General features: G+C 39.1%; 1 protein-coding gene across 1 annotated transcript in view; it reads left to right on the top strand.

The window, feature by feature from the left end:
* Nucleotides 1-15,264: 15,264 nt before the first annotated feature.
* Nucleotides 15,265-27,997, top strand: part of STMN2 (stathmin 2) — a 53,591-nt gene continuing 40,858 nt past the window's right edge. Inside the window, exon 1 of the mRNA XM_029223187.1 lies at nucleotides 15,265-15,664. Within this exon, the coding sequence (XP_029079020.1) occupies nucleotides 15,646-15,664 (19 nt within the window). The 5' untranslated portion in view covers nucleotides 15,265-15,645. The remainder of the gene's footprint in view (nucleotides 15,665-27,997) is intronic.

Below are 27,997 nucleotides of genomic sequence, written 5' to 3'. Positions count from 1 at the left end.
ACAATGAAGTGCTTCAGACTCACGTTGAATTTTTTTCTGTCCCAGCTGTGGAATCAACCATATCTCCAAGCTCTTCAGAAACCACTACATGGTTTAAGTCTACCTAGAGTGTTTGTTCTCTACAATTATATCTATAAATTTATGTACCCTCAACATGTATGCTTAGGGGATCTTTCTTCCTATGTATCTATATTGTACTCCCATGCCGACTACATGAAAAGGGTACAACATGTACCCTTAGGGGATCTTTCTTCCTATGTATCTAGATCATACTCCCATACTGACTACATCATCCTGCCCTAGTTCTTTTTAGTTCCTTTTATCTTTATGTCCTCTTGATATACACACAAGGGATTACTTTTCCTGTATAATTAGATGGACATACTATGCTAATGACATCAAAAATGACCTACACTTTGAGAAAATCATACTGCCTTTCTTAGGATTCATAACAAATCCCTCTTCTCATAATTTTGATGGGGAGCCTTTCATGGTAACTTATCAGAAATGATTCAAGACACCAGAAATCATGAGGATTTCTTCCTCAGACTGAAATATGTGATCCATGGAAGTGGAATCATTAATTTTTTAAAAGGGGTGGAAATAGGCACATAGTTTTTAAGGTTGAGCAAACTGATCCATTGGACTTATACTCCTGGTTGATTCTAGGCCAATTAAGAACTAGGTACAAGAGATTAGTTCAATGGTGGAGTAGAAGGACGTGCTCTCATGCCCTCTTCTAGAACACTGGAATGACAACTAACTGCTGAACAATCATCGACAGGAATACACTGGAACTCACCAAATAAGATATCCCACATGGAAAGACAAAGGAGAAGCCACAATGAATGGTAGGAGGGGCACATTCGCAATAAGATCAAATCCCACAACTGCTGAGGGGGTGACTCACAAACTGGAGAACACTTATACCACAGAAGTCCGCCCACTGTCGTGAAGGTTCTGAGTCCCACGTCAGGCTTCCCAATATGGGGGTCCAGCAACGGGAGGAGGAATTCCTAGAGAACCAGACTTTGAAGGCTAGCAGGATTTGATTGCAGGACTTCAACAGGACTAGGAGAAACAGAGACCCCATTCTTGGAGGGCACACACAAAGTAGTGTGTGCTTCGGGGCTCAGGGGAAGGAGCAGTGACCACATAGGACTGAACCAGACCTACCTGCTGGTGTTGGAGGATCTCCTGCAGAGGCAGGGGGTGACTCTGTTTCACCAGGAGGGCAAGGACACTGGCAGCAGAAGTTCTGGGAACTACTCCTTGGTGTGAGCCCTCCCGGAGTCTGCCATTAGCACCACCAAGGAGCCTGGGTATGTTCCAGTATTGGGTCGCCTCAGGCCAAACAACCAAGAGGGAGGGAACCCAGCACCACCCATCAGCAGACAAGCAGAATAAACTTTAAGTGAGCTCTGCCCACTAGAGCAACAGCCAGCTCTACCCACCACCAGTCCCTCCCATTAGGAAACTTGCACAAGCCTCTTAGAGACCTCATCCACAAAAGGGCAGAAAGCAGAAACAAGAAGAACTACAATCCTGCAGCCTGTAGAACAAAATCCACATTCACAGAAAGATATACAAGATGAAAAGGCAGAGAGCTATGTACCAGATGAAGGAACAAGATAAAACCCCAGAAAAACAACTAAATGAAGTGGAGATAGGCAACCATCTAGAAAAAAGAATTCAGAATAATGATAGTGAAGATGATCCAGGACCTTGGAAAAAGAATGGAGGCAAAGATCGAGAAGATGCAAGAAACGTTTAACAAAGACCTAGAAGAATTAAAGAACAAACAAACAGAGATGAACAATACAATAACTGAAATGAAAAATACACTAGAAGGAATCAATAGCAGAATAACTGAGGCAGAAGAAAGGATAAGTGACCTGGAAGACAGAATGATGGAATTCACTGCGATGGAACAGAATAAAGAAAAAACAATGAAAAGAAATGAAGACAGCCTAAGAGACCTCTGAGACAACATTAAAAGCAACAACATTCACATTATAGGGGTCCCAGAAGGAGAAGAGAGAGAGAAAGGACCCGAGAAAATATTTGAAGAGATTATAGTCAAAAAATTCCCTAACATGGGAAAGGAAATAGCCACCCAAGTCCAGGAAGTGCAGAGAGTCCCATACAGGATAAACCCAAGGAGAAACATGCTGAGACACATAGTAATCAAATTGGCAAAAGTTAAAGACAAAGAAAAATTTTTGAAAGCAGCAAGGGAAAACTGACAAATAACATACAGGGAAACTCCCATAAGGTTAACAGCTGATTTCTCAGCAGAAATTCTACAAGCCAAAAGGGAGTAGCATGATATACTTACAGTGATGAAAGAGAAGAACCTACAACCAAACTTACTCTATCCAGCAAGGATCTCATTCAAATTAGATGGAGAAATCAAAAGCTTTACAGACAAGCAAAAGCTAAGAGAATTCAGCACCACCAAACCATCTCTACAACAAATGCTAAAGGAACTTCTCTAAGTGGCAAACACAAGAGAAAAAAAGGACCTACAGAAACAAACCCAAAACAATTAAGAAAATGGTAATAGGAACATACATATCAATAATTACCTTAAACATGAATGGATTAAATGCTCCAACCAAAAGACATGGGCTTGCTGAATGGATACAAAAACAAGACACATCTATATGCTGTCTAAAAGAGACCCACTTCAGATCCAGGGACACATACAGACTGAAAGTGAGAGGATGGAAAAAGATACTCCATGCAAATGGAAATCAAAAGAAAGCTGGAGTAGCAATACTCATATCAGAAAAAATAGACTTTAAAATAAAGAATGTTACAAGAGACAAGGAAGGACACTATGTGACGATCAAGGGATCAATCCAAGAAGAAGATATAACAATTATAAATATATATGCACCCAACATAGGAGTACCTCAATACATAAGGCAACTCCTAACAGCTATAAAAGAGGAAATCAACAGTAACACAATAATAGTTGGGGACTTTAACACCTCACTTACACCAACGGACAGATCATCCAAACAGAAAATTAATAAGGAAACACAAGCTTTAAATGACACAATAGACCAGAGAGATTTAATTTTCTCCCAGATAGATCACATCTTGGGTCACAAATCAAGCCTCAGTAAATTTAAGAAAATTGAAATTATAACAAGCATCTTTTCTGACCACAATGCTATCAGATTAGAAATGAATTACAGGGAACAAAACGTAAAAAGCACAAACACATGGAGGCTAAACAATACGTTACTAAATAATGAAGAGATCACTGAAGAAATCAAAGATGAAATAAAAAAATACCTAGAGACAAATGACAATGAAAACATGATGATCCAAAACTTATGGGATGCAGCAAAAGCAGTTCTAAGAGGGAAGTTTATAGCTATACAAGCCTACCTCAAGAAAGAAGGAAAATCTCAAATAAACAATTTAACCTTACACCTAAAGGAACTAGAGAAAGAAGAACAAACAAAACCCAAAGTCAGCAGAAGGAAAGAAATCATAAAGATCAGAGCAGAAATAAATGAAATAGAAACAAAGAAACAATGGCAAATATCAATAAAATTAAAAGCTGGTTCTTTGAGAAGATAAACAAAATTGATAACCCATTAGCCATACTCATCAAGAAAAAGAGGGAGAGGACTCAAATCAATAAAATTAGAAATGAAAAAGGAGAAGTTACAACAAACACCACAGAAATACAAAGCATCCTAAGAGACTACTACAAGCAAGTCTATGCCAATAAAATGGACAACCTGGAAGAAATGGACAAATTCTTAGAAAGGTATAACCTTCCAAGACTGAACCAGGAAGAAATAGAAAATATGAATAGACCAATCACAAGTAACGAGATTGAAACTGTGGTTAAAAATCTTCCAACAAACAAAAGTCCAGGACCAGATGGCTTCACAGGTGAGTTCTATCAAATATTTAGAGAACAGCTAACACCCATCTTTCTCAAACTTTTCCAAAAAATTCAGAGGAAGGAACACTCCCAAACTCATTCTATCAGGCCACCATCACCCTGATACCAAAACCAGAAAAAGATACCACAAAAAAAGAAAATTACAGACCAATATCACTGATGAATATAGATGCAAAAATCCTCAACAAAATACTAGCAAACAGAATCCGACAACACATTAAAAGGCTCATACCCCATGATCAAGTGAGATTTATCCCAGGGATGCAAGGATTCTTCAATATACACAAATCAATCAACGTGATAAACCATATTTAAAAATTGAAGAAGAAAAACATATGATCTTCACAATAGATGCAGAAAAAGCCTTTGAGAAAACTTAACACCCATTTATGAAAAAAACTCTTCAGAAAGTGGGCATAGAGGGAACCTACCTCAATATAATAAAGGCCATATACAACAAACCCACAGCAAACATCACTCTCAATGGTGAAAAACTGAAACCGTTTCCTCTAAGATCAGGAACAAGAAAAGGATGTCCACTCTCACCACTATTATTCAACATAGTTTTGGAAGTTCTAGCCATGGCAATCAGAGAAGAAAAAGAAATAAAAGTAATACAAATGGGGAAAGAAGAAGGAAAATTGTCACTGTTTGCAGATGACATGATACTATACATAGAGAATCCTAAAGACGCCACCAGAAAACTACTAGAGCTAACCAATGAATTTGGTAAAGTTGCAGGATACAAAGTTCATGCACAGAAATCTCTTGCATTCCTATAAACTAATGATGAAAAATCTGAAAGAGAAATTAAGGAAACACTCCCAATTACCACTGCAACAAAAAGAATAAAATACCTAGGAATAAACCTACCTAGGGAGACAAAAGACCTGTATGCAGAAAAGTATAAGACACTGATGAAAGAAATTAAAGATGATACCAAGATGGAAAGATATACCATGTCCTTGAATTGGAAGAATCAATATTGTGAAAATGACTATACTACCCAAAGCAATCTACAGATTCAATGCAATCCCTATCAAATTACCAATGGCATTTTTTACAGAACTAGAACAAAAATCTTAGAATTTGTATGGAGACACAAAAGACCCCGAATAGCCAAAACAGTCTTCAGAGAAAACAACGGAGTGGAGGAATCAGACTCCCTGATTTCAGACTATACTACAAAGCTACAGTAATCAAGACAATATGGTACTGGCACAAAAACAGAAATATAGATCAATGGAACAAGAGAGAAAGCCCAGAGATAAACCCACACACCTATGGTCAACTGATCTATGACAAAGGAGGCAAGGATATACAATGGAGAAAAGACAGTCTCTTCAAAAAATTGTGTTGGGAAAACTGGACAGCTACATGTAAAAGAATAAAATTAGAACATTCCCTAACACCATACACAAAAATAAACTCAAAATGGATTGAAGATCTAAATGTAAGACTGGATGCTTTAAAACTCTTAGAGGAAAACATAGGAAGAACACTCTTTGACATAAATCACAGTAAGATCTTTTTTGATCCAGCTCCTAGAGTAATGGAAATAAAAACAAAAATAAACAAATGGGACCTAATGAAACTTCAAAGCTTTTGCACAGCAAAGGAAACCATAAACAAGACAAAAAGACAACCCACAGAATGGGAGAAAATATTTGCAAACAAATCAACGGACAAAGGACTAATCTCCAAAATATATAAACAGCTCATGCAGCTCAATATTGAAAAAACAAACAACTCTATCCAAAAACGGGGAGAAGACTTAAATAGACATTTCTCCAAAGAAGACATACAGGTGCCCAAGAGGCACATGAAAAGATGTTCAACATCACTAACTGTTAGAGAAATGCAAATCAAAACTACAACGAGGTATCACCTCACACCAGTCAGAATGGCCATCATCAAAAAATCTACAAACAATAAATGCTGGAGAGGGTGTAGAGAAAAGGGAACCCTCTTGCACTGTTGGTGGAAATGTAAATTGATACAGCCACTATGGAGAACAGTATGGAGGGTCCTTAATAAACTAAAAATAGAATTACCATATGACCTAGCAATCCCACTACTGGGCATATACCCAGAGAAAACCATAATTCTAAAAGACCCATGCACCCCAATGTTCACTGAAGCACTATTTACAATAGCCAGGTCATGGAAGCAACCTAAATGCCCATCGACAGACAAATGGATAAGGAAGATGTGGCACATATATACAATGGAATATTACTCAGCCATAAAAAGGAGTGAGATTGGGTCATTTGTAGAGACGTGGATGGATCTAGAGACTCATACAGAGTGAAGTAAGTCAGAAAGAGAAAAACAAATATCATATATTAATGCATATATGTGGAACCTAGAAAATTGGTACAGATGAACCAGTTTGCAGGGCAGAAATTGAGACACAGATATAGAGAACAAATGTATGGACACCAAGGGGGAAAGCGGCAGGGAGTGGGGTAGGGTGGTGAATTGGGAGATTGGGATTGACATGTATACACTAATATGTATAAAATGGTTGACTAATAAGAACCTGCTGTATAAATAAATAAATAAATAAATTTATATTTTAAAAAAACTAGGTACAAATAGTGGGATTCCAAATATTTCTTTTGATATTTATGATTCATCTTGCCTTTTCTACTGAAAGATATGCAGGTGCTTAAAAATTACCACAGTGCCAATATGCCAGGCTGACGCTCAGCTGATGTTACTACATCAAAAAGAATGGGCTTCCCTGGTGACGCAGTGGTTGAGAGTCCGCCTGCCGATGCAAGGGACACGGGTTCGTGCCCCGGTCTGGGAGATCCCACATGCCGCGGAGTGGCTGGGCCCGTGAGCCATGGCCGCTGAGCCTGCGCGTCCGGAGCCTGTGCTACGCAATGGGAGGGGCCACAACAGTGAGAGGCCCGCGTACCGCAAAAAAAAAAAAAAAAAAAAAAAGAAGAAGACTGAAGCCATTATGGCTCACTCAGCTGACTTTGACCAAAATGAGAACAAAGTTATTCTAATAGAGAAATGTTACAGTCTTACCTTAATGAAGGAGCGGAGTTCAGCAGAAGTCCAGCCAAGAGTTCAGCAAAAGCCATACCCAGAAATAAGACAATCACTTTCAGTCACATGATTTCTCAGAAAACTCATAAATAACTAAAGTTGCCTTCCCTGATAACTGCCAGTCCCTGATGAATGCCACCTTGCTTCAAGGAAAATGTTCCCCCTGATAAATTTTAACTAATAAATTTTAACTAACCACCTTGCCCATGGACCGAAAATAATATTTCACTGTTCCTCTGATGCTGTGGTTTTTGCTTTTATAAACCATTCCTTGCCTCAGTTCCATGATTGATCTTCATCACATGTGAAAAAATATCAGCTATGCTTTTAATTAAACTGAATACATCCGAGTTATTCTTTGACAAGATGATCCTGTGTCTAATCAAGACTTGAAATTTGACTTCCATTTACAGGAAACTCAGTAAAAAGTTAAGTGACCAACTTACCTGCAGAATGTAAAATAGTTCATAGGAAAACTGACCCAGTTTCTGCAATAACTCAATGGCAGGAATTTTTTAAATGAAGGGATGTCTGCTCCAGATTAAAAGAGATTTGAGAAACATAAAACTGAATAGAATGTGTGCACCATATTTAGGTACCATTTCAAAAAAATAAACTGTAAAAAGGCATTTTCAAAACCATCGTGAAAATGTGATTATGAGCCAGGTATTAGATGTTACCAGTGAATTATTAAAATTGTTAAGTGTGACAATAGAATTGTATTTATGTAAGAAAAGGTGCATATGTTTTAGAGATACTTACTTAAGTATGTAAGAGCAAATTTAAATAATGTCTATTTCCTCTTAAAGATTTCAACAAAGGTGGAAAAAATAAAGAAAAATTTAAAAATAGAAGCAAGGAAATCTTGATAGTTTTTTAACTTGATTGATATGAGTTCATTAATTGTTCTCTCTTCCTTTGGGTCCATTTCAAATTGTTCATCACAAAAATATTCTTAGTAAGTATTCTTAATTTTGATAATATAAGATGTGTGCACAAGTTTTTGAAACGGTTTTTCCAAAAGAGGACATTTCCTGCATATTCTAAATAAACCCAAAGAGGAAAACTGTAGGCACCATTTGCTACCTAATCTGTACATTTCTCCCTTGTCGCTGACCTGAATTCCTGAAAAGTTAGCTGTAATTAGTCACCCTATGATTAAGGAAGCAACTGAAGAAAAAAAGAGGAAGAAGGAAGAGTCCATGAAGGTGTGAAAAGATGGGCTTCCCTGGTGGCGCAGTGGTTGAGAGTCCGCCTGCCAATGCAGGGGATGCAGGTTCGTGCCCCGGTCCGGAAAGATCCCACATGCCGCGGAGCGGCTGGGCCCGTGAGCCATGGTTCTACTGTCTATAGCAGAGCTCGAGGCTAATGTTACTGTCAAACTGAATTTTTTATGAAATCACTTTTTAAAAATTCTACCTACATCTATTAATTCAATTCCATCTCGTAATAAAGCAGGATGGGGTGGGGGAAGTTCAGAGGGTTAGAGAATGTGTTAATAAATGATTAGTGGAAAAGTATCTTTGGAAGGCTGTACAATAAATTGCTTTTGCTTTTCTCTTTCCTAATTCCCCCTCCTCGTCCTTCCAGATGCGACTTAAATAAAACAAAGTTCTTAGGCAGCTAATGTTAACTGTGTGTATAGTGCAATGCTTATGGTGGGGCTTCTGTTTAAAAAATAAAATAGAATAAGCCCTGTGGGATAAATGGAGTGAGTCATACTTCTAGGTTTCTCTTCCAAGCACTTCAATATTGTCTCTGTTGTGTTCTCACTCGAGTGTTGAAAGCTAAAATGATGAGTGGAATCCCAAGGGGGATCAGCTTCCCAGCTTCAGGGGTGTCCACCTAATGTTCTCCTTGGCCTGAAGTTGTAAGTCAACACACAGAAAGAAGGAAAACATTACAGTAGCTGCTGTCAAGATAGCAAATAGTTTTTCAGCATTACCAATTTAATGTAGGGATTCAACTTATTAAATGTACATTAAGTCTTTCTTATGATTAGTGCAAGTTCATTTCCAGAAAAGTTCAATTATAAAATCGTCAATAACACTTGTGAATTTCAATAAGTCATTTTGCTTCTGGGTAAATTATTCTTATTACTAATATGTGCAAGTCCCATTTGGACATAAAGAAAACCCCAGGGATAAGAAAGGAGATAATAATTAACTAAGCATTCTTCATTTTTAATAACTAACCTAAGAGGAAAATAATGATATGTTCATTCACCACTGCAGAATCAACCAGAACTTACTGAACGATGTAGATTTCATTGTTAATAGAGAACACTAACTCCCTCCTTGGAATGATTTTCCTTTTAAATAAACCATATTGGATGGTTCTATTAAAGAACATCACTGCAAACAATAAATGCTGGAGAGGATGTGGAGAAAAGGGAGCCGTCCTACACTGTTGGCAGGAATGTAAATTGGTACAGCCACTATGGAGATTCCTTAAAAAACTAAAAATAGAACTACCATATGACCCAGCAATCCCACTACTGGGCATACATCCTGAGAAAAACATGGTTCAAAAGGATACATGCACCCCAGAGTTCATTGCAGCACTATTTACAATAGCCAAAATATGGAAGCAACCTAAATGCCTATCGACAAATGAATGGATAAAGATGAGGTACATATATCCAATGGAATATTACTCAGCCATAAAAAAGAACAAAATAATGCCATTTGCAGCAACATGGATGGACATGGAGATTATCATACTAAGTGAAGTAAGTCAGACAGAGAAAGTCAAATATCATATGATATCGCTTATATGTGGAATCTAGGATAATCGATACAAATAAACTTATTTACAAAATAGAAACAAACTCACAGATGTAGAGAATGAATTGATGGTTACCGGGGGGAAAGCTGGGGGGAGGGATAGATTGGGAGTTTGACATTGACATATACACACTGCTATTTTTAAAATAGATAACCAACAATGACCTACTGTATAGCACAGGGGAACTCTGCTCAATATTTTGTAATAAACTAAATGGGAAAAGAAATTCAAAATAATAGATACATGTATATGTATAACTGAATCATTTTGCTGTACGCCTCAAACTAACACAACATTGTAAGTCAACTATACTCCAATATCAAATAAAAATTTTAAATAAAACAAAAACAAAAAATAAATACATGATAAAGGACATTGGGTCCTTTTATTTTTCATTAACCTATAAGGGTTTAAATGTGGCAAAATGATTAAAATGTTAATCAGTTAACTTTTTTCATGTGTTACTATTTTAGGTGCATCTCTAGATATTTTCAGCTTTTACTGCATTTCCAATCCCCTAAAAAAATTCTATGGCTTTTTTTTCTTTTTCATAAACTTCTTTTGTAATCAACTGAGGTCAGATCAAAACAATTAATTCAATTCTAACAATATTTTTCATATCTCACTAACTCTTAATAATTACTTTAAGATTCCTTCCCAGACCCTTGATTATTATTAGCAGAAAATCATATGACTGTATTAGATGACATCAGCTAATCCTCCAAAGCAACTGCTCCTCTACAGTTTGGAAAGAAACCAACACCTCATGCCTCCTTGCAGAGATAATACACAATACACCACGGAAAGCCACAGTAATTAAAATCTCTGTTAGCACGCCTTTGATTTCCACAACTTGCTCTTACTGCTGTTAAAGATTTTTAAAACTACCAGGGATCTTCTACTGACATGAGCTTTATCCCCTTAAGTCCTTTTGGGAATGGGGCAGGATATAAATAAAGAAACAATAGTAAACAGCTTAGTACCTGCTCCCAAGATGAGCTAAGCAAAGAAGGGCTCTTGGAAGCATCACTATGGTTTCACTGGGTTCAGTCATCTTGATTTATTTTCAACAGTGTTGAAAATTGTTGTTGTTGTTATTATTTCACACGCATTTATTGACTATCTACCATGTGAATCATGAAGCCAAGCACTAAAAGGGATATAAAGATATACACTACCCAGTCCCTACCTGTAAAAATGTTAATTGTATTAAAAACCATAAACATCGTAGCCATAATTTATTAAACATTCATGGTGATTTAGGCAGTTTACACATGGTAACCCTTCAGCCTATCCCAAATTCTGTAATAGAGGAATTGTTGTCCTTATTTACATTGTACAGATCTAGTACCTATTCTTTCATTTTGGCATCCACCCACCCTCATCAAAACCATTTGCTTCACGAGCATCCGCATGGCACAGGGAGATCAGCTCAGTGCTTTGTGACCACCTAGAGGGGTGGGATAGGGAGGGTGGGAGGGAGGGAGACGCAAGAGGGAGGAGATATGGGAACATATGTATATGTATAACTGATTCACTTTGTTATAAAGCAGAAACTGACACACCATTGTAAAGCAATTATACTCCAATAAAGATGTTTAAAAAAAAACAACAAAAAAAACATTTGCTTCATGGAAAGCTGATTCTCATCTTCAGACCTCTGGGACCTGCTCAATCTCTATAGTTAGATGAGCTGACAAATCCCCTTCTATTATCAAAGCTAGTTTGCATTGTTTTTTCTATTCTTTGCAACCAAAAGCACTCTAACTGATACACAGGATAATATTCATCCTTCAAAATTAATAACATTTTCTTAAGAAGGTGGGGGTTATAGCTTCCTTTATTTTATAATTTTTTAGACACTAAGGAGAAGCTTAGCTGATTTCATAATATAAAAACCTGAAATGTCATTAAATAAATATTTGCTGGATGAATGAACTGAACAAATGAATGAATAATGATTAAACTATTGAATATGAGATGATTTCTCTGTCCCTATTTTGCCCCTACCCCATCAGGCTAAGATGCATGATTGACATTGTTATGTTAAAAGAACATAAATATATAACAATAATTGATGTAACTCAGCTCTTTGAATTTATTTAGTTTTTCTTAGGCAGTTGATGATAGCCCCAGCTTGACATTATTTGAAAATCATACATAAGGGGGGTTAAGTAGCTAGCACCTAGAAAGTCAGAAATAGATAAGAGTCACCCATCTAACACTTGCCCCTGTGAATACTGACCTCCATCTCACATTCCTATACATCAGTAAGTAATGTTCCCAGGGAGTGAGAGATTAGACCGTAAAATGTGTGTTTTGTTTTGTTTTACTCACAGTGATCAAAAGTGCAATAGATCTTGTTCAACTGTTAATGGTGGTTGTTAAAGACATTAATGCCATGACTTAGGGACCTTTTTCTCCAAGGAAGCTAAAGAACGGGTAGTAATGACACATAGCCTGAGGGGAAAGGGTGTGGTGGGGAGAAGAGGAATACTTTAAAGATATTAATCACACAGACATACTGAAGATCCCTCATCTCACGATTGGAAACTACTCCACTGAGAGGGAATTAGCTCTCACATTTAAAGTGGGAAGTGACTATAGAGAGGGAGAAAAGGGATGTTTATTTCCAGACGCTGCCAACTTCCATATTGCTCTCTTGCTGTGTCATAGTCACAGACCTGTACAATGACAGGAAAGATAATTTCTAATCTTCCTGTTTAAGAAATGATTTTATTGATCTCCCCTTTATCTTTTATTTTTCCTATGATTCAGCAGGTTAGAACTGCTCCAGCTCCTGTAGCTTTCTATCATTCAGCAAGATGTCCATGGAGTTAAAATCTCTTACAAGTTAATAGGAGGTGAAGAAATTTATTTCAGCACCAAGGAGAGTACCCTGTTATTTTCAAATGGTTTTATGCATTCAAAACTACATATTACTCATGAGGCTAGAAAGAAATTTTGAAAGGTGGTTTGACAGAAAGCTGCTAAGAACTTATTTCATTCATGAGAAAAATTCTAATCATTTCTATAAAATTAAAAACTTGCCAGTTTTGTACCTGTACATGATTTCAACAATGCACTATTCTTTTAGCTTCAAAATGCAATGGGATTAGAGATTATTTGTCTATTTTTCAAATGTCAAAACCACAGATTCTGGATGAACTTAGATTGCAGGAAGTTTCAGTGAAGTCACAGAAGAGTTAAATTAACAGTGATGTTCCATGATGCAGCTAGAGATTATCATGCTAAATGAAGTAAGTCCAAAAGACAAATACAATATGACATCACATATATGGAATCTAAAATATGACACAAATGAACCTATCTATGAAACAGAAACAAAATCAGGGACATAGAGAATAGACTCGTGGTTGCCAAGGCGGAGGGTCATGGGAGAGGGTAGGAGTGGGAGTTTGGGATTAGAAGATGAAAACTGGTATATATAGAACAGATAAACAACAAGGTCCTATTGTATAGCACAGGGAACTATATTCGATATCCTGTGATACACTGGTCAGAATGGCCATCATCAAACAATCTACAAGCAATAAATGCTGAACAGGGTGTAGAGAAAAGGGAACCTTCTTGCACTGTTGGTGGGAATGTAAATTGATACAGCCACTATGGAGAACAGTATGGAGGTTCCTTAAAAAACTAAAAATAGAGCTACCATACAACCCAGCAATCCCACTACTGGGCATATATCCTGAGAAAACCATAATTCAAAAAGAGTCATATACCACAATGTTCATTGCAGCTCTATTTACAATAGCCAGGACATGGAAGCAATCTAAGTGTCCATCAACAGATGAATGGATAAAGAAGATGTGGCACATATATACAATGGAATATTACTCAGCCATAAAAAGAAACGAAATTGAGTTATTTGTACTGAGGTGGATGGACCTAGAGTCTGTCATACAGAGTGAAGTAAGTCAGAAAGAGAAAAACAAATACCGTATGCTAACACATATATATGGAATCTTAAAAAAAAAAAAAAAAAGTCATGAAGAACCTAAGGGCAAGACGGGAATAAAGATGCAGAACTACTAGAGAATGGACTTGAGATTACAGGGAGGGGGAAGGGTAAGCTGGGACAAAGTGAGAGAGTGTCATGGACATATATACACTCCCAAACGTAAAACAGCTATCTAGTGGGAAGCAGCCGCATAGCACAGGCAGATCAGCTCGGTGCTCTGTGACCACCAGAGGGGTGGGATAGGGAGGGTGGGAGGGAGGGAGACGCAAGACGGAAGACATATCGGGATAGATGTATATGTATAACTGATTCACTTAATTATAAAGCAGAAACTAACACACCATTGTAAAGCAATTATACTTCAATAAAAATGTTTAAATATATATATATATATATCTCCTGTGATAAACCATAAAGGAAAAGAATATGAAAAAGAATGTGTGTGTGTGTGTATATATATATATATATATATATAACTGAGTCACTTTGAGGTGCAGCAGTAATTAACACAACATCGTAATTCAACTATACTTCAATAAAAAATAAATTAAAAAAAAAAGCTCCATGAGAACACGTCCTAAAATCTTTCTCACTGCTCTATCCTCAGAGCTTGGCTCATGGTAAATGCTCAATGAATATTCATGTGAGTCAAGTGAGAAAGAATGAATTAATGAATGGCATTCATTAAGTGAGTAGGAAGGAATTAAGGAATACCTTGTTTGTAATGAAGCACTTTCTGCAACTGGTCTCAGAGATCCTCACATTGCTCAGCCTGAAACATGGACACATCTTGCTTTGCCCTGTATCAATGGTGCTCTGGATCTCAGAAAAAATCATGCCCCAGATCATGCCTCTCAGCTCCACTAAGTTTTCAGTGTAAAGGGTTCTCCTTAGAGCCTGGAAGGGTCACTGAGGTTTCTATCCATGTAACCCTACATCTCCAGGGTAGCATGGCATCCACCCACCTGTGGCTCGTCCAATGCTCAAGCCAACCAGTCAAGCTGGTTCTGCCCTGTTACCAGTCGGACAGGACCCAGTCACAGCAGGCTAACTCTCATCCTCTTCCACAAAGTCCCCAGGTAGACCATAACTACTTGTCCTTATTCCCAAGCAACCCAGGCAGCCCCTTCCTTCTGTGCCAAAAGTAGAAAATATCAGGCCTTGCTCTACTGAGAGATCCTCAAGAGTCCAGCGACATCTTAGTTCAGATGTGCTAGGAGACAAAGGACAATAGTGCAGTTCTCCTCTGAGTTACCACCGTAGCCAGACATGAGGTCACCCTGAGAGACTAGAATCTACCAGAGACATGGCCAAAGGTGAAAGAGGAAACATGAACGAGTAAAAACAGTGTTGAAACAAATGTTTCTGACAGTCAGCATGGCATGAAGACTTCTCAGGCCTCTGAATCCCTTTCCTTGTTTTATGTCTATTTGTTCAATGAAACACGTGCAAATCAAGTCAAGCCTCCTGGCTCCCAGGTAGGTACAGCCCAGTTCTTAGCTCCTAGAAGGATTCTGGGCTAAGGCTCCACTCTACTTGGACTGTACTATCAGGCCCCCAAAACGGGGGGAGCTGGCAGGGAAGGACTGATTTCCATTTCAAACTGCATTCTGGTACTTTGTACTCCAGCACCATTGGCCGATCAATATTTAATGCTTGGAGATTCTGACTCTGCGGGAGTCATGTCAGGGGACCTTGGGAGCCAATCTGCTTGAGCTTCTGAGTGATAATTATTCATGGGCTCCTGCCTCTTGCTCTTTCTCTCGCACGGTCCCACTCTGCAGACTCAGTGCCTTATTCAGTCTTCTCTCTCGCTCTCTCCGCTGCTGTAGCTGGACCCTCCGCCTTCGCCAACGCTCAGCATCTTCACATCCCTACAATGGCTAAAACAGCAATGGGTAAGGCATCGCGCCTCGTTCTTCCTCGGCTCGACCTGGAGCCCACCTCTCACCCTCTCTCTTACAGCTTGGAAGACATTCGGAGATATTTTATAGAGAAAAAGACATTACTGTTAACATAGCAATCGGGAAGGATGGAGGCCGCTCTGGGGTTTGAGGGAGGGCAAAAAGGGGATCCTTGAAAATCTAAAGCTAAGGATTTTTTTTTAAAGGTGGAAGAAGGTAAGTTGCCGTCCCATGGGTAGCGAATTTATTCTGTTACCATATTTAAAATTAGGGCTCAGTCGTGGGGGGGAGGGGTCTACTCGAACTGTATGCCTTAAATGGGGTTAAGGGACATTTTGGAAAGTGCTTTGTAACATCCTTTATTTCTTCCCTAGTTAAAAAAAGAAAAGAAAAGAAAGAAAAAAGAAAGAAAATAGGGGAGAGAAAAGGGGGCGGGAGAAAGGAAAAAGAAAAATGCAAAGTCAAAGCGGTCCCATCTAGGCTGTTTGAAAGATGGGTGGAGACGAGGGAGGCGGGAGAACCGGGCAAATGTATCGCATTGTCTGGTCGGAAAAACTGATAGTCCTGGGGCGCGGTGCGGAGAGGTGAGGGCGCGGGGCGGGGTTGGCAGTGGGTGGGAGACCTACACTCTTTTGTTTTAGGGAAAGGGAGGGGAAGGAGACAGGAAGTCGGGAGGGCACGGAGGGCGCGGGTGGGCAGCTGCAGGGGCGGGGAAGCGCGCGGTTGGGGAGGGGTGGAGGGACAGCGGTTTCACAGGCTCTCGGGTGGGGTTTCTTTGTGTGAGGACGAGCCGTCCCGGGGGGGAGGCACCTGCAGCGCTGGGCACACAATGCGGATGGCCCCACCCTTTGCGGAGCCGCGCTGGTGCCCTCCCCCTCCCCCCTCCCCCCAACCCGGTGCCGCGGAAAGGGGGCCGGGTGCGGAGCGCAGCTAGACGCCCAGGAGCCCAGCCCTGGGGAGACAGCAGCGCCACGCCCGGAGCCTCGCGCTCCCGACTCCCAGCCTCGGCTTCCGAGTGAGACCTGACCATTGCCCCCGCCTTCCCCACCCTGGCCATATTGTTCCGTTTTACAGAGGGAAGGGGGGAAAAGTGGGTTAACATTTTTCTTTTCAAAACCGCATTGCATAGGGTTATTAGACATAAACGCGATAAAGCCTTCTTTGAACTCATTTGATCGTTTGGGGGAAAAGCTTCTGGAACCTAGATACGAGTATACATAATAATACAGACACAAAAGAGGTCAAGGTCTTAAACTGAGCCAAGTGAAACATGTTTTGTAGGTCAGACAGGGCCAAATATCGGCAATTTTCATAGGCTCAGCCTGTATCGGAGAGACGGTCGAGACGCAGAGACCAAACGAGGTTCCGGATCCAGGGCCGCCATCCCCAACGGGTCTTGCGCCTCCAGTACCCCTCGGTTCGGCGCTCGGTGGCCCCGGGAGAAACAGGCAGGGGGGGACCGGAGGTCGGGTGGCGGCTGGAAGCACCCCTTCCGCGGGACCCGGTGCGGGATGCGGAGAAGGGGGAAAGAGGCCAAAAGGGCTTGCTCTGGTCAGCTCCGCCCTGCCCTACCCTCCCAGGCGGAGCCGGAAAGACCTCAGGCTCAGATACTGGGCAAGGAAAGGGGGCTGGGGAGGGGCCCTTGAGCGGTCTGCCGTCCTAGAGTCCTTTTTTCCAGCCCCGCAGTCCAGAACAGTACGGGGGCCCCTCGATGTGCGCAGACAGCGGGCGTTGCTCGGAGTCGCAGCGCCGAGCCCCTCCCAGCCAAGTGCGTGGCTCTGCGGAAAGGCCGGCTCGAGCCCCGCCCGGCCACACAAAGGCGCCGCCCCACCCCAGCCGGCCGCGGGACCGCAGAGGTGACCCCTTCCTAGGAGCGCGGGGAGGGTCTCTTCTCGCCCTCCCACAGCCCGTGGAGCATGGGGCTGTTTCCCGTAGCCGAAGCCCACGGCCCACGCCCTGTTCTCCATGCTTTCCTGGGTGGAGACCCCTTGGATGGTCTCGGTAGGACAGACCCTCGCTCCTTGAGCGAGGGCCTCGGCCCCACCCTTCCCAGCTGGGGCCCAGGCCCGACAGCCGCTGGCCGGATGGGGGCGCACGTGGCGAGCCGGCGAGTGGAGCGCAGCCAGCCCTGCAGAGCCCCGCGCCGCGCCCTGCGCTCCCCTCCCCAGGGCTGGGCGCTCGCCCGCGTGGGTGCAGACGGGAGACGGGTTTCTGCGCAGTGTCCTGAACTACCCCGGCCTCCCGCGGTTCGCGGTTCGCCTGGCAGTCCGGCAAGGTTCTGAGAATGGAAGGTGGGGGCTCTCTCGCTCTGCGCTCTGCACCCCCACCGAGAGGTTTCTGCTGCAGGAGGGCGTCTGCAAACTCAGCAGCAGCAGCATTATTGCTATTGTTTTAAATTACTATTATTGTTTCCTGACTCACTGGCCATATTTGTTCAAAAGGTTTGAATGACTGCATTTGAATAAGGATTAACCCTTGTTGTGCTCACTTTTCTTTTCTTCCTCCTGTTCCCAACCCCCCCTCCCATAAAGAAGAATGCATTCCCCCTTTCATTTTACGTTATAAAACAAATACATGTTCGGTTCCTGTAGGGACTTTGTACGTTCATGTGGGTCAGACACAAGTGCAGGTGCTTGCTTAGGGCAAGGCTTGTGTGCCAAAGATTGCTGGAAAATTCTCCGCGGAGAATTGTTTGTGGCCGCAATGGATGAAAATATCCGTATATAATTGAAATATTTTGATCTTCACCTTGTAGTCCATAGACCCTATCTATAAATATATAAATATAGGTTATGCACAAAATTTTAACTTTTTGTTTTTATTGCTAAACTCTTCTTCCAATTGCTGATTCTTGATACCGACTCGATTCTGCACAGAAACATGGATGGTGAAATAGCCACCATCCCATTAATAAAAATCCCACCCCAAATATGACAAACGTAAGGGCCCTTTCTGCCATGAGTAAGCAAATCATGAAAAGAAGAACAACCTCTGCATTATTAAAATAATGGATTTTGAAGTCATTCCAGTTGCAAAGCATAATTAGTTAATCACCAGGGCGGGAGATTTTTCCTGATTCATTAAACAATTATTGTATTCAGCAAGATTGTACTAGGTGCATATAATATTCCCTGTTATCTTCTCTAATGAAGTGGGCACCTTATAAATGGATATATAAATAACTAGAAGTGTAAAGAGGAGGATTTTGTCAAATTTTCAGGATAAAATTGAAAGAGAAATAGCAGTAGTTTATCACTTAATCTTATATGCATAGTTCGTACCAGGAGAGTAAGCTGAGCCTGCAGTAAGCATTACTGACCCAGTGTAGCAGCATTACTGACCCAGTGTAGCTCAAGGCAGGTAGCTGCTTTAATGATATAAATTAATACACCGGGTGGTGGTTGTCTACCTACGCATGGTAAAATTCTCTGAAAGAAAATAAATTTTTCAATGATAATTATCAATGATTATTGGATTGGATGGTTTGTCATATTAAAATACACAACTTTAAAGTTAATTAAAATTAACCATGGTTTTGTGATGTGACTTACCGAATAATTGTACTAAATTATTCTAAGGGGGAAGGGAGTGTTTTTATTGTCAGAGCAATTGTCTCTGCCCTTAATCATTAACAGTTTTAGCAGAATTGTATCTGTTGCATTAAAAATACTTTTACTTACTTTCATATTCTTTTAATTGTTAATGGCTAGATCATGGAATAAGCATTTAATTATTTGGCACAATATATTTACCTTCAAATAACTTGTTCTCAATGGTGAAATGCTGCAGGAGGCTACATTTTCCTCAGATTCAAGAAATGTCCTCTCAGAGTGTCATAAAGCCGGTTCATGCAATAAAATAGCTTTCCTCCCTGTAATTTAGAATCAAAATAGTTACTCAATTCTGTGAATATTTAGTAGTAGCCATTAAGCAGAGTTTTAAAGTTAAATCTGTACAATTAAAAATGAAATGGAGGATAAGTCAATTACATAATTAATTGAGGATTTTTGTCATTGATAAATCCAGACCATCTTTAGGAAAATCCCTGACTTATCGGTCACTCGTGTTTTTTATTCCAACCGACTATACACCCACCCCAATAGCTCACTGCTCACACAGGCTGGATGAAGCTGGCCTCAGAGCTAGTGGCCGCCTGCTTTGGGTGTGGCCACCCCAAGCTGTTATATCTAACTCCAGCGCACACCAGTTTTCCTCCGCGGTCTTAGAAAAACACACATTATTCTGTTGTCACAGAACCTGTGACCTTATGTGAAGAATGCAAGAAATTTTCCGGACCAAAAAAAAAAAAAACGGAATTAGCCAGTGACCCAGATGTTTCCAGAACCAAGGCTTGGAGTCTGCATTAACTTTTCATCCCACTAGAGGGCACTCAGGTTCTCCAAAGAAGTAGATTGATTTAAACCCTGTTGCAAATGCTTGCTCTTTAAGAACGTCTTTTATCTGGAGCATTCAATTGCTTATTGGATAAGTTTATGCCACGCTTAGCCTAGTGAATGAAAAGAGTTTGTACACTTTTTCAAGGAGACGAGATGAAATGAGCCATGTTCATAATCTGGAAGTAGGTGTAGGTCCTGGTTAAGTATTCTCTGATGATTTTACTTTCTAGTATCATTACATTGTTACTGTAACATCATTTATGTTATTAGGGGGTTTGTAGTGGATAAATAGTATACGGTGGTCAGTAGTAATATCAAGATTATATAGGAACAGAATGTTTCAATGTTTAAATAAAGGAATAATTAAACAAAAACATTGTTTAGTTATTCATTTATTTAAAATGTGCTCAGTGTTGAGGACACACCTGAATGTCACTCACCACTTCCAGAGAGATGTCAAGTTAGTAGATAAAGCAGGTAGATACAATGTGATACTGAGAGGGGGCCCCCCAAACTGGCTGTTACTCTTTTTCCCACTTCCTGTTTTTGGTTTTTTTTTTCCATTTAAAGGATACCTTTTAAACCAAATCCAGTGTGATTTCAGCTTGAATATTTAAATCTAACGTTATGTCAGCTTTCAATAATTATTGAGTACCTCCTTGTAGTTTTATTATTTAGTAGAAAATTGATGTTAATTTTCATGAAATAAGAAATAGAGAAGCATAAACTAATTTTTAGGATTATCAAAAGTGGATTTTTTAATGTTTGCAATGGTAGGAAATTCTTTTTCTCTTATATGTCATGTACTATAATCCAACCGTGAAATATTTAATAGGTTCATATTACTATGCTCCCCAGACTTTAATGTGCATGCGAATTACCCTGGATTTTCATTAAAATGCAAATTCGAATACAGTAGGTCTGGTTGAAGCCAGATATTCTGCATTCCTAACAAGTTTCCAGAAGATACCAATTCTAGCCACCAAACACATCAGTTTAAGCAATATAAAATTGTGATATATACGTTCCTCCCACAGTAAGCTCTGGCATTACGTCTTAACATTCAAGCCTATGGCAATCTTTACAAAATATTTCACCTCCAAATTCATATACTTAAGGATTTTATTCCTCTGGGAGTTATGTGTTCTGTACCATCATTCTCTTTTAATTGGATTTTTAAAATATATTCATATTGCAGGATTCAGCAAAAGACCTTCAAGAGAAATGTGGAAATAAGAATTTGACTCTGGGTGGGGGGGCGGTGTGTGTGTGTAAGAAAAAAATGAATGTGGCTTGCAGCACAGTTGAGAAGGACGATAAATCAATACTGCTAGTTTACTGTCGTTTACAAAACAATGCGCAGAACAAAAAGTTCAATTCGGAAACTTTTAGTTATGGAATATAGTGCAAAAGTCTGTAACCCCATTTACCATATGGCTAATTCATTGCAAATACTCTACATACTAAGGAAATTAACACAGAGGATTGAGCAGCTCTAAAGTTGTCTCTCAGCATATCCCATACTTATTACTTACCAAATTAATCTAACAGAGCATTTCTTCCTGGATACCACATGGGCAAATTATTAGTAATTTATTGAGTATGGCTGTATATTTGAAAACATTACGTGTGTGTTTTCTGCTTACTTAAGCCAATAAAGGAACTCCATTATTCTATACTAACTTTCTAAGAAAGTCAACCTAGAGGTAAAAAATGGGTCTTCAGGGAATATCATCAAAGATGTACTATGTCAGTCCTGGCATGCAGTGGGTGGCTGACCCTGCAAACATCACCACATCTCGGGAAATGCTCTCCTGCAAAAATGATACTATGCATGAAATATCTCAAATTAGAAATTTACCGTTTCCCAAATAGGGCACTAAAAACATGGTCCCAAATAAAACTGGCCATAGAGATAATAAGATGTACTTTTTCCCCATGAAGTTGGATTAAGCCTAAAGCTTATCCATCCCTTTGTTCCTGTTGTTCATTTCAGGGTCTCTCAAAAGCTAGGGAACTTTCAATTTTGCAACTCCTGGTACATTTAAAAAGGAAGAAGACATGCTAAGACAGCATTATAAAAGCAATGTGTGTTTTAAATGTTTAATCCTAGCAGTCTGCTGTAGCTGTATGTATACTTCATTTGGAGATAACAGAAATTTAAACTAGTGGACCCTGAAGAATGAGGCAAAAAATTTCCTGACTGGTCCTTCAATCAACAATTTTCCTGTGACATTGCTTATTTTCAAGGATCATTTCTCTGGCATAGAAGTAAATTTCAGAGTGTCTATAAGAAGTTACTTTAATTTATTGCTTTCATTCTTATATAGTGTATATAACATGCTAGGCACTAAGCACTTTACACATATTAGCTATGTTCATTTATAACATGTTATAACATGTTCATCATCCAATAATCCTAAAAAGTATGTACTATTACAGATGAGGAAACTGAGGTGCAGAAAAGAGGAATGACTTGCCCAAGGTCACACAGTTATTCAGATCCAAAATTTGAACCCAGGCCTTCTGGCTCCAGAGTCTTTGCCTTTAACCAGTACCTTAGACTTCAGAGGTGTTCCCATCATGGGGTTTGAACCAGTGATACTACTATTTTGTTTAACAAGCCGGATGGTCTTATCCTTTCTGAGCACAGATCCACCTTGAAGACGAAATATCTTCAAATTAATGACTATTTTAATAGCTAACCTGGGGCTTATTAAAATAATAGCTGTGATTTAGGCTTTTGGTGAAAGAGAGCTATAAGACCTTGGGGGCTCTAATGTATGGGATCACTTTGCTCTCTGAAGGCTCAACTAAGAACACAGCAGGGACTTCTCTTGGGGACACAGTGATTTTTTTTCTGGAAAAAAAGAGTTCTTGACTTAATCTAATCAGTATCTTCCAGTTGACACATTTCAAAATGGGCTCTTAGCTGGTTCCGTAGACCCTAGATGTTTAACCTTAATATTTTGTTTTATGAAATAAATCTAGAGCTAAAAGAGAGATACAGCCATGGCATCCACATTTAACATAATCATTAGATATTACTTCAAGACTTTCTCCAACTTGTTACCTCAAAAGCAGACACTCAGGCAAGAGAGATCTGTGGGAAGGCTCTGACTCCCTTGCAAAACATTTCTAATTATCTTTTAATAAAGGAATCAGGTCCTGTCATTTGTCAAGGAGACATTTGCAGTAGTAAAACCTGTGTTTATATAACCCATTTTTATTAGTCATGATTGAGATAACATTTTGTGTACATTTGTTCTCACAAAACACTTTTATGTGAATGTAAAGGTTAATTAATGCATTTCAGCAGTCATTTTGCTAGTCATCTAGAAATATAGCTTCTCTAGGAATTGTACTTAAGAAAAGAAGCCACACGTTATACTGTAAAACCATAACAAAATTTTAAGGCTTTTCCTCATTTGCAATTTTGTTGACCTCCAGATTAAAATATTTAATACTCTGAACAATTTTAAGATTTAAAAAATTTGTTTTTGTGATCAAAAATAATTACAGTTCTTGTATACTCCATTAAATGTAGTATTATCTGGAATTGATTTTTTTTAATTGTAAAGCAATGACTATAAGTGTGCTTATTTAGCAGTTATTCTTCTGGAATAATTGTACTTTGGATGTCAGAATTTGTACATCATCCATTAGCACAAGTACTTAGTATCACAATAGATGATCAGTAATATGAATCTGTCAACCTTTTAGTTGTATGCCTTTATATCCGGAAAAGAAATGGATGAAATTCATCTAAACTTAGTTCCACAAATACTTGTACAAGAAAGCATTTTCAAGTTAAATTTTCATTCTACTCCCTGTTTCGGAAGATTTTTTTTTCTATTAATGGCAGCCATAAAATTTAATTTCCATTCAACAAAACTGCTTACAGTAAACCTAATAACAGTCTTTCAGTTTGGGCTTCCTAGTAAACAGAAACCTAACTCTCATGATAAAGCTCAACGGTATAAAACATTTGACTGTTGCAAAAACTGAGACCAGAAAATCACATCAAGATGTCACTTGTTACCACTTCCAGACTCTAATGGGGAGGGGCACCAACCATCTCAGGCAACTGAACAGCAGCTAGAGTTACTGCAGCCTGCCTTGGAACCCTGCTTCAGAACATAATTGTCTTTACTACTGCGTGGTTCTTTTTTGTTCCTGACACACTAATATCTACTGCTGTTTTTTAAGTCTTACAGCTTTATCTGAGCAGTGCCAGTTAGCATCTGTCTCATTGTTCAAACACGTGACAAATTACCAGAGTTGATTCTAGCCTTTTCATGCACAGATTACATGATCCAAGACTCCTGTCGCTTTTAAAATCATCTTTTCATTCTATTTCTGACCTAATCTTTACTTTTAGAATAAAAAAAAAAAAGGAGCAGATAAACACAGAAGACTGAAAACATTCAAAAGAAAAATTGGATAGCATGATCTATCAATGTGGGACCTTGTAGTTCTCAGAAAATACTCACCTGTGCTACACTTTGTAACCTTCCTATAATTCTTATGAGATGGGCATAGTATACATGTCACTCTGTTTAAAACTGAGCAAATTTAAGCTCAAAGAATTTAGTAACGTTCACATGTGGTAAGTTTTAGAGCTAGAGCCAGAACACAGGTCTAACAAAGATATATGTATCTATGTATACATACAATATATATGTGTGTGTGTGTATGTAATTTCACTGATATGTGGAATCTACAAAACAAATGAACAAACAAAACAAAATAGAAACAGAGTCATAGATACAGAGAACAAACTGTTGGTTGCCAGGGGGCAGAAAGGGGGGTCAGGCAAAATAGGTGAGGGAGACTAAAAGGTACAAACTTTCAGTTATAAAATAAATAAGTCACAGGGATGTAATGTATAGCATAGGGAATATAATCAATAATATTGTAATAACTTTGTATGATGACAGATGGTAATTAGACTTATTGTGGGAATCATTTTATAATGTATGAAAATATTGAATCAGGGCTTCCCTGGTGGCGCAGTGGTTGAGAGTCCGCCTGCCGATGCAGGGAACACGGGTTGGTGCCCTGGTCCGGGAAGATTCCACGTGCCGCGGAGTCTGCGCGTCCGGAGCCTGTGCTCCGCAACGGGAGAGGCCACAACAGTGAGAGGCCCGCGTACCTAAAAAAAAATATATATATATATATTGAATCAATATGCTGTGCACCTGACACTAATACAATATTGAAGTCAATTATACTTCAATAAAAAGATATAGATATCTAATATATATTAATATATATGTATTAGATAGGATTAGATTAGATATATATATATGAATATATCTAATATATATTACATCTATATTAGATATGATAATATATAATAAAAACAAAACTAATAAAATGTAGCACTTTCTCCTGTCCAGTAACAATATGCACAAGTGAGGAAAGGCACACACTAAGTGGGTTTACCTTCAGTCTAAATTTATTAATAGTTAATGGCATTCGCATAGCACAGGGAGATCAGCTCGGTGCTCTGTGACCACCTAGAGGGGTGGGAGGGAGGGAGACGCAAGAGGGAAGAGATATGGGGGTATATGTATAGCTGATTCACTTTGTTATAAAGCAGAAGCTCACACACCATTGTAAAGCAATTATACTCCAATAAAGATGTTAAAAAAATAGTTAATGGCATTAACTGCAGTAAAATAGATTCAAATACCAGCTTTGTTCTGAAGCCTATGCTAGGTATTGTAAAACTATAAATAATCATGGTCCTTACCCTTGGAGGATTTATTCTTTTGAAGAAAACAGGACCCTGTACATACAAACAAAATTAATAACCAGTAATTGTAGCTTGTAACTATAAATAGAAGTCTCCACCATCTTAACAATCTTATTACACTACCCTACAATATTATGAGGCAGCATATAATGATACACTAAGACCATCAATTAGGAAGTACAGAGAGCCACTCGTGCTCTAATAGACCTCTTGCAGATAAGAGGTGGGTATGGGAATTAGATGGATGTAATTTTATTTTTATTATTATTATTTTTTTTTTTTGCGGTACGCGGGCCTCTCACTGTTGTGGCCTCTCCCGTTGCAGAGCACAGGCTCTGGACGCGCAGGCTCAGCGGCCATGGCTCACGGGCCCAGCCGCTCCGCCGCATGAGGGATCTTCCCGGAGCGGGGCACGAACCCGTGTCCCCTGCATCGGCAGGCGGACTCTCAACCACTGCGCCACCAGGGAAGCCGGATGGATGTAATTTTAAATCTTGCTCCACCTATTCACTAGTTGATAATCCTTGAGTGAATTATTATTTCTATACTACTGTTTTCTTGGTTATATCTCACAGTATATCTCAGGTATAGCTCAGTTATATCTCGGGGAAATAAGACCACCTAAATTACATGGTTGTTGTCAGAGAAAGAAATACTGTATAATATTACTTATATGTGGAATCTAAAAAGAATACAAATGAACGTATATGTGAAACAGAAACAGACTCAAAGACATAGAAGATAAATTTGTGGTTACCAAAGGGAACAGGGAAGGAGCAAATTAGGTGTATGGGATTAACAAATACAATGTACTACTATGTATAAAATAGATAAGCAATAAGGATATACTGTATAGCACAAGGAATTATAGCCTTTCTCCTAGTAACCTATGATGGAGTATAATCTGCAAAAATACTAAATCACTATGCTGCGCACTTGAAACTATTATAATATTGTAAATCAACTATACTTCAGTTTTTTAAAACATCACATGGTTGTGGAGGGGATTAAGTAAGTAATTGTTAAGCACTTTGTAATCCAAAAGAGTAATCCCCTTCCCTGACACCCTAGATGGATTACGAAAACACTAAATAAAAATATTAACTTAAAGTAAATAACTAAATTCTTATACTTTGTAAATTTCTACATATAATAACAAATCTACTGGAATTACTTGGAATTCAGGAAATAAGCATCACTCAGTAATTCTTCGTGGTAGAGGGAGAACTGACGTGATATTTATGACACAGCGGCCAATATAGAACACCTCCAAGATAAATCCATTCCAGGCAATGCTAGAATTAAAAATACATTTCTTTTGCATTTATTTCTCATCTCATGTTTCCCCGTTATACTTCATATCTCATCCTCCTTCAAATACGTATATAGCTTCAACAAAACTAACCCTTCTTGCCTACCCAGTAAGGCTCATCAACATAAAATGTCACATTCAGTAGAAATAAAAACTGATTCCAGAAACATTAAAATGTAAAAGTCTTCCCTGATGTTTCTTGGAGAGCAGGAAAGGGGAAATTATATCACATACCACACACAAACACGCACGCACGCACGCACACAGAGTCTCTTGTTCCTAAAATCCTCTTAACCCATCAATTTCACCCAAATCTCACATCACTTGACCGTTTCATAATCTCTCATTTCTGTTTCTCCAGCCTCCTCCCTGCCTGGAACTCTCCTGCTCTCCTACTTCCATTTTCAACACCTATCCTTCAGCTAGATCTTTTCTTTCAGGGATAACTTCAGGTATTTCTTACCTGGGTCCATTTAGCCTTGCTACTCTCCACCCATTAGTAGATAAGTACAACAAAAATACTAGAGCCAAACATTACAAACAGAATATTCCTTAGATGACTGTAGTAAGGAAAAGGATATAGATACTTAGAGTTTAGTATTATTCTCCCAGTACTCATGAAAATAATATGTTTTCAATCAGTAGTGTTCCAGGTACCAATCAGTAAAACACTAAAATGTTACTGGAATGTCATTATTAAAATAATAAAGATATCCTGAGAAATCCAATTAGCATTCATCTGACATCTGACTTGACAAAGGCTTAAGGGAGCGTAATTCTGCTATAAAAGAGCATTACAACTATTTTGTTTTGCCTTCAAAATATCATTTCATATAAACACATGGTACATAAAGTTG

This window comes from Monodon monoceros, unplaced genomic scaffold (genome assembly GCF_005190385.1).
Source record: "Monodon monoceros isolate NGI ecotype Baffin Bay Population unplaced genomic scaffold, NGI_Narwhal_1 Super_Scaffold_14, whole genome shotgun sequence".
Lineage (NCBI taxonomy): Eukaryota > Metazoa > Chordata > Mammalia > Artiodactyla > Monodontidae > Monodon > Monodon monoceros.
Note: the sequence above shows the minus strand (reverse complement) of the source record. Positions and strands in the feature narration are given on the sequence as shown.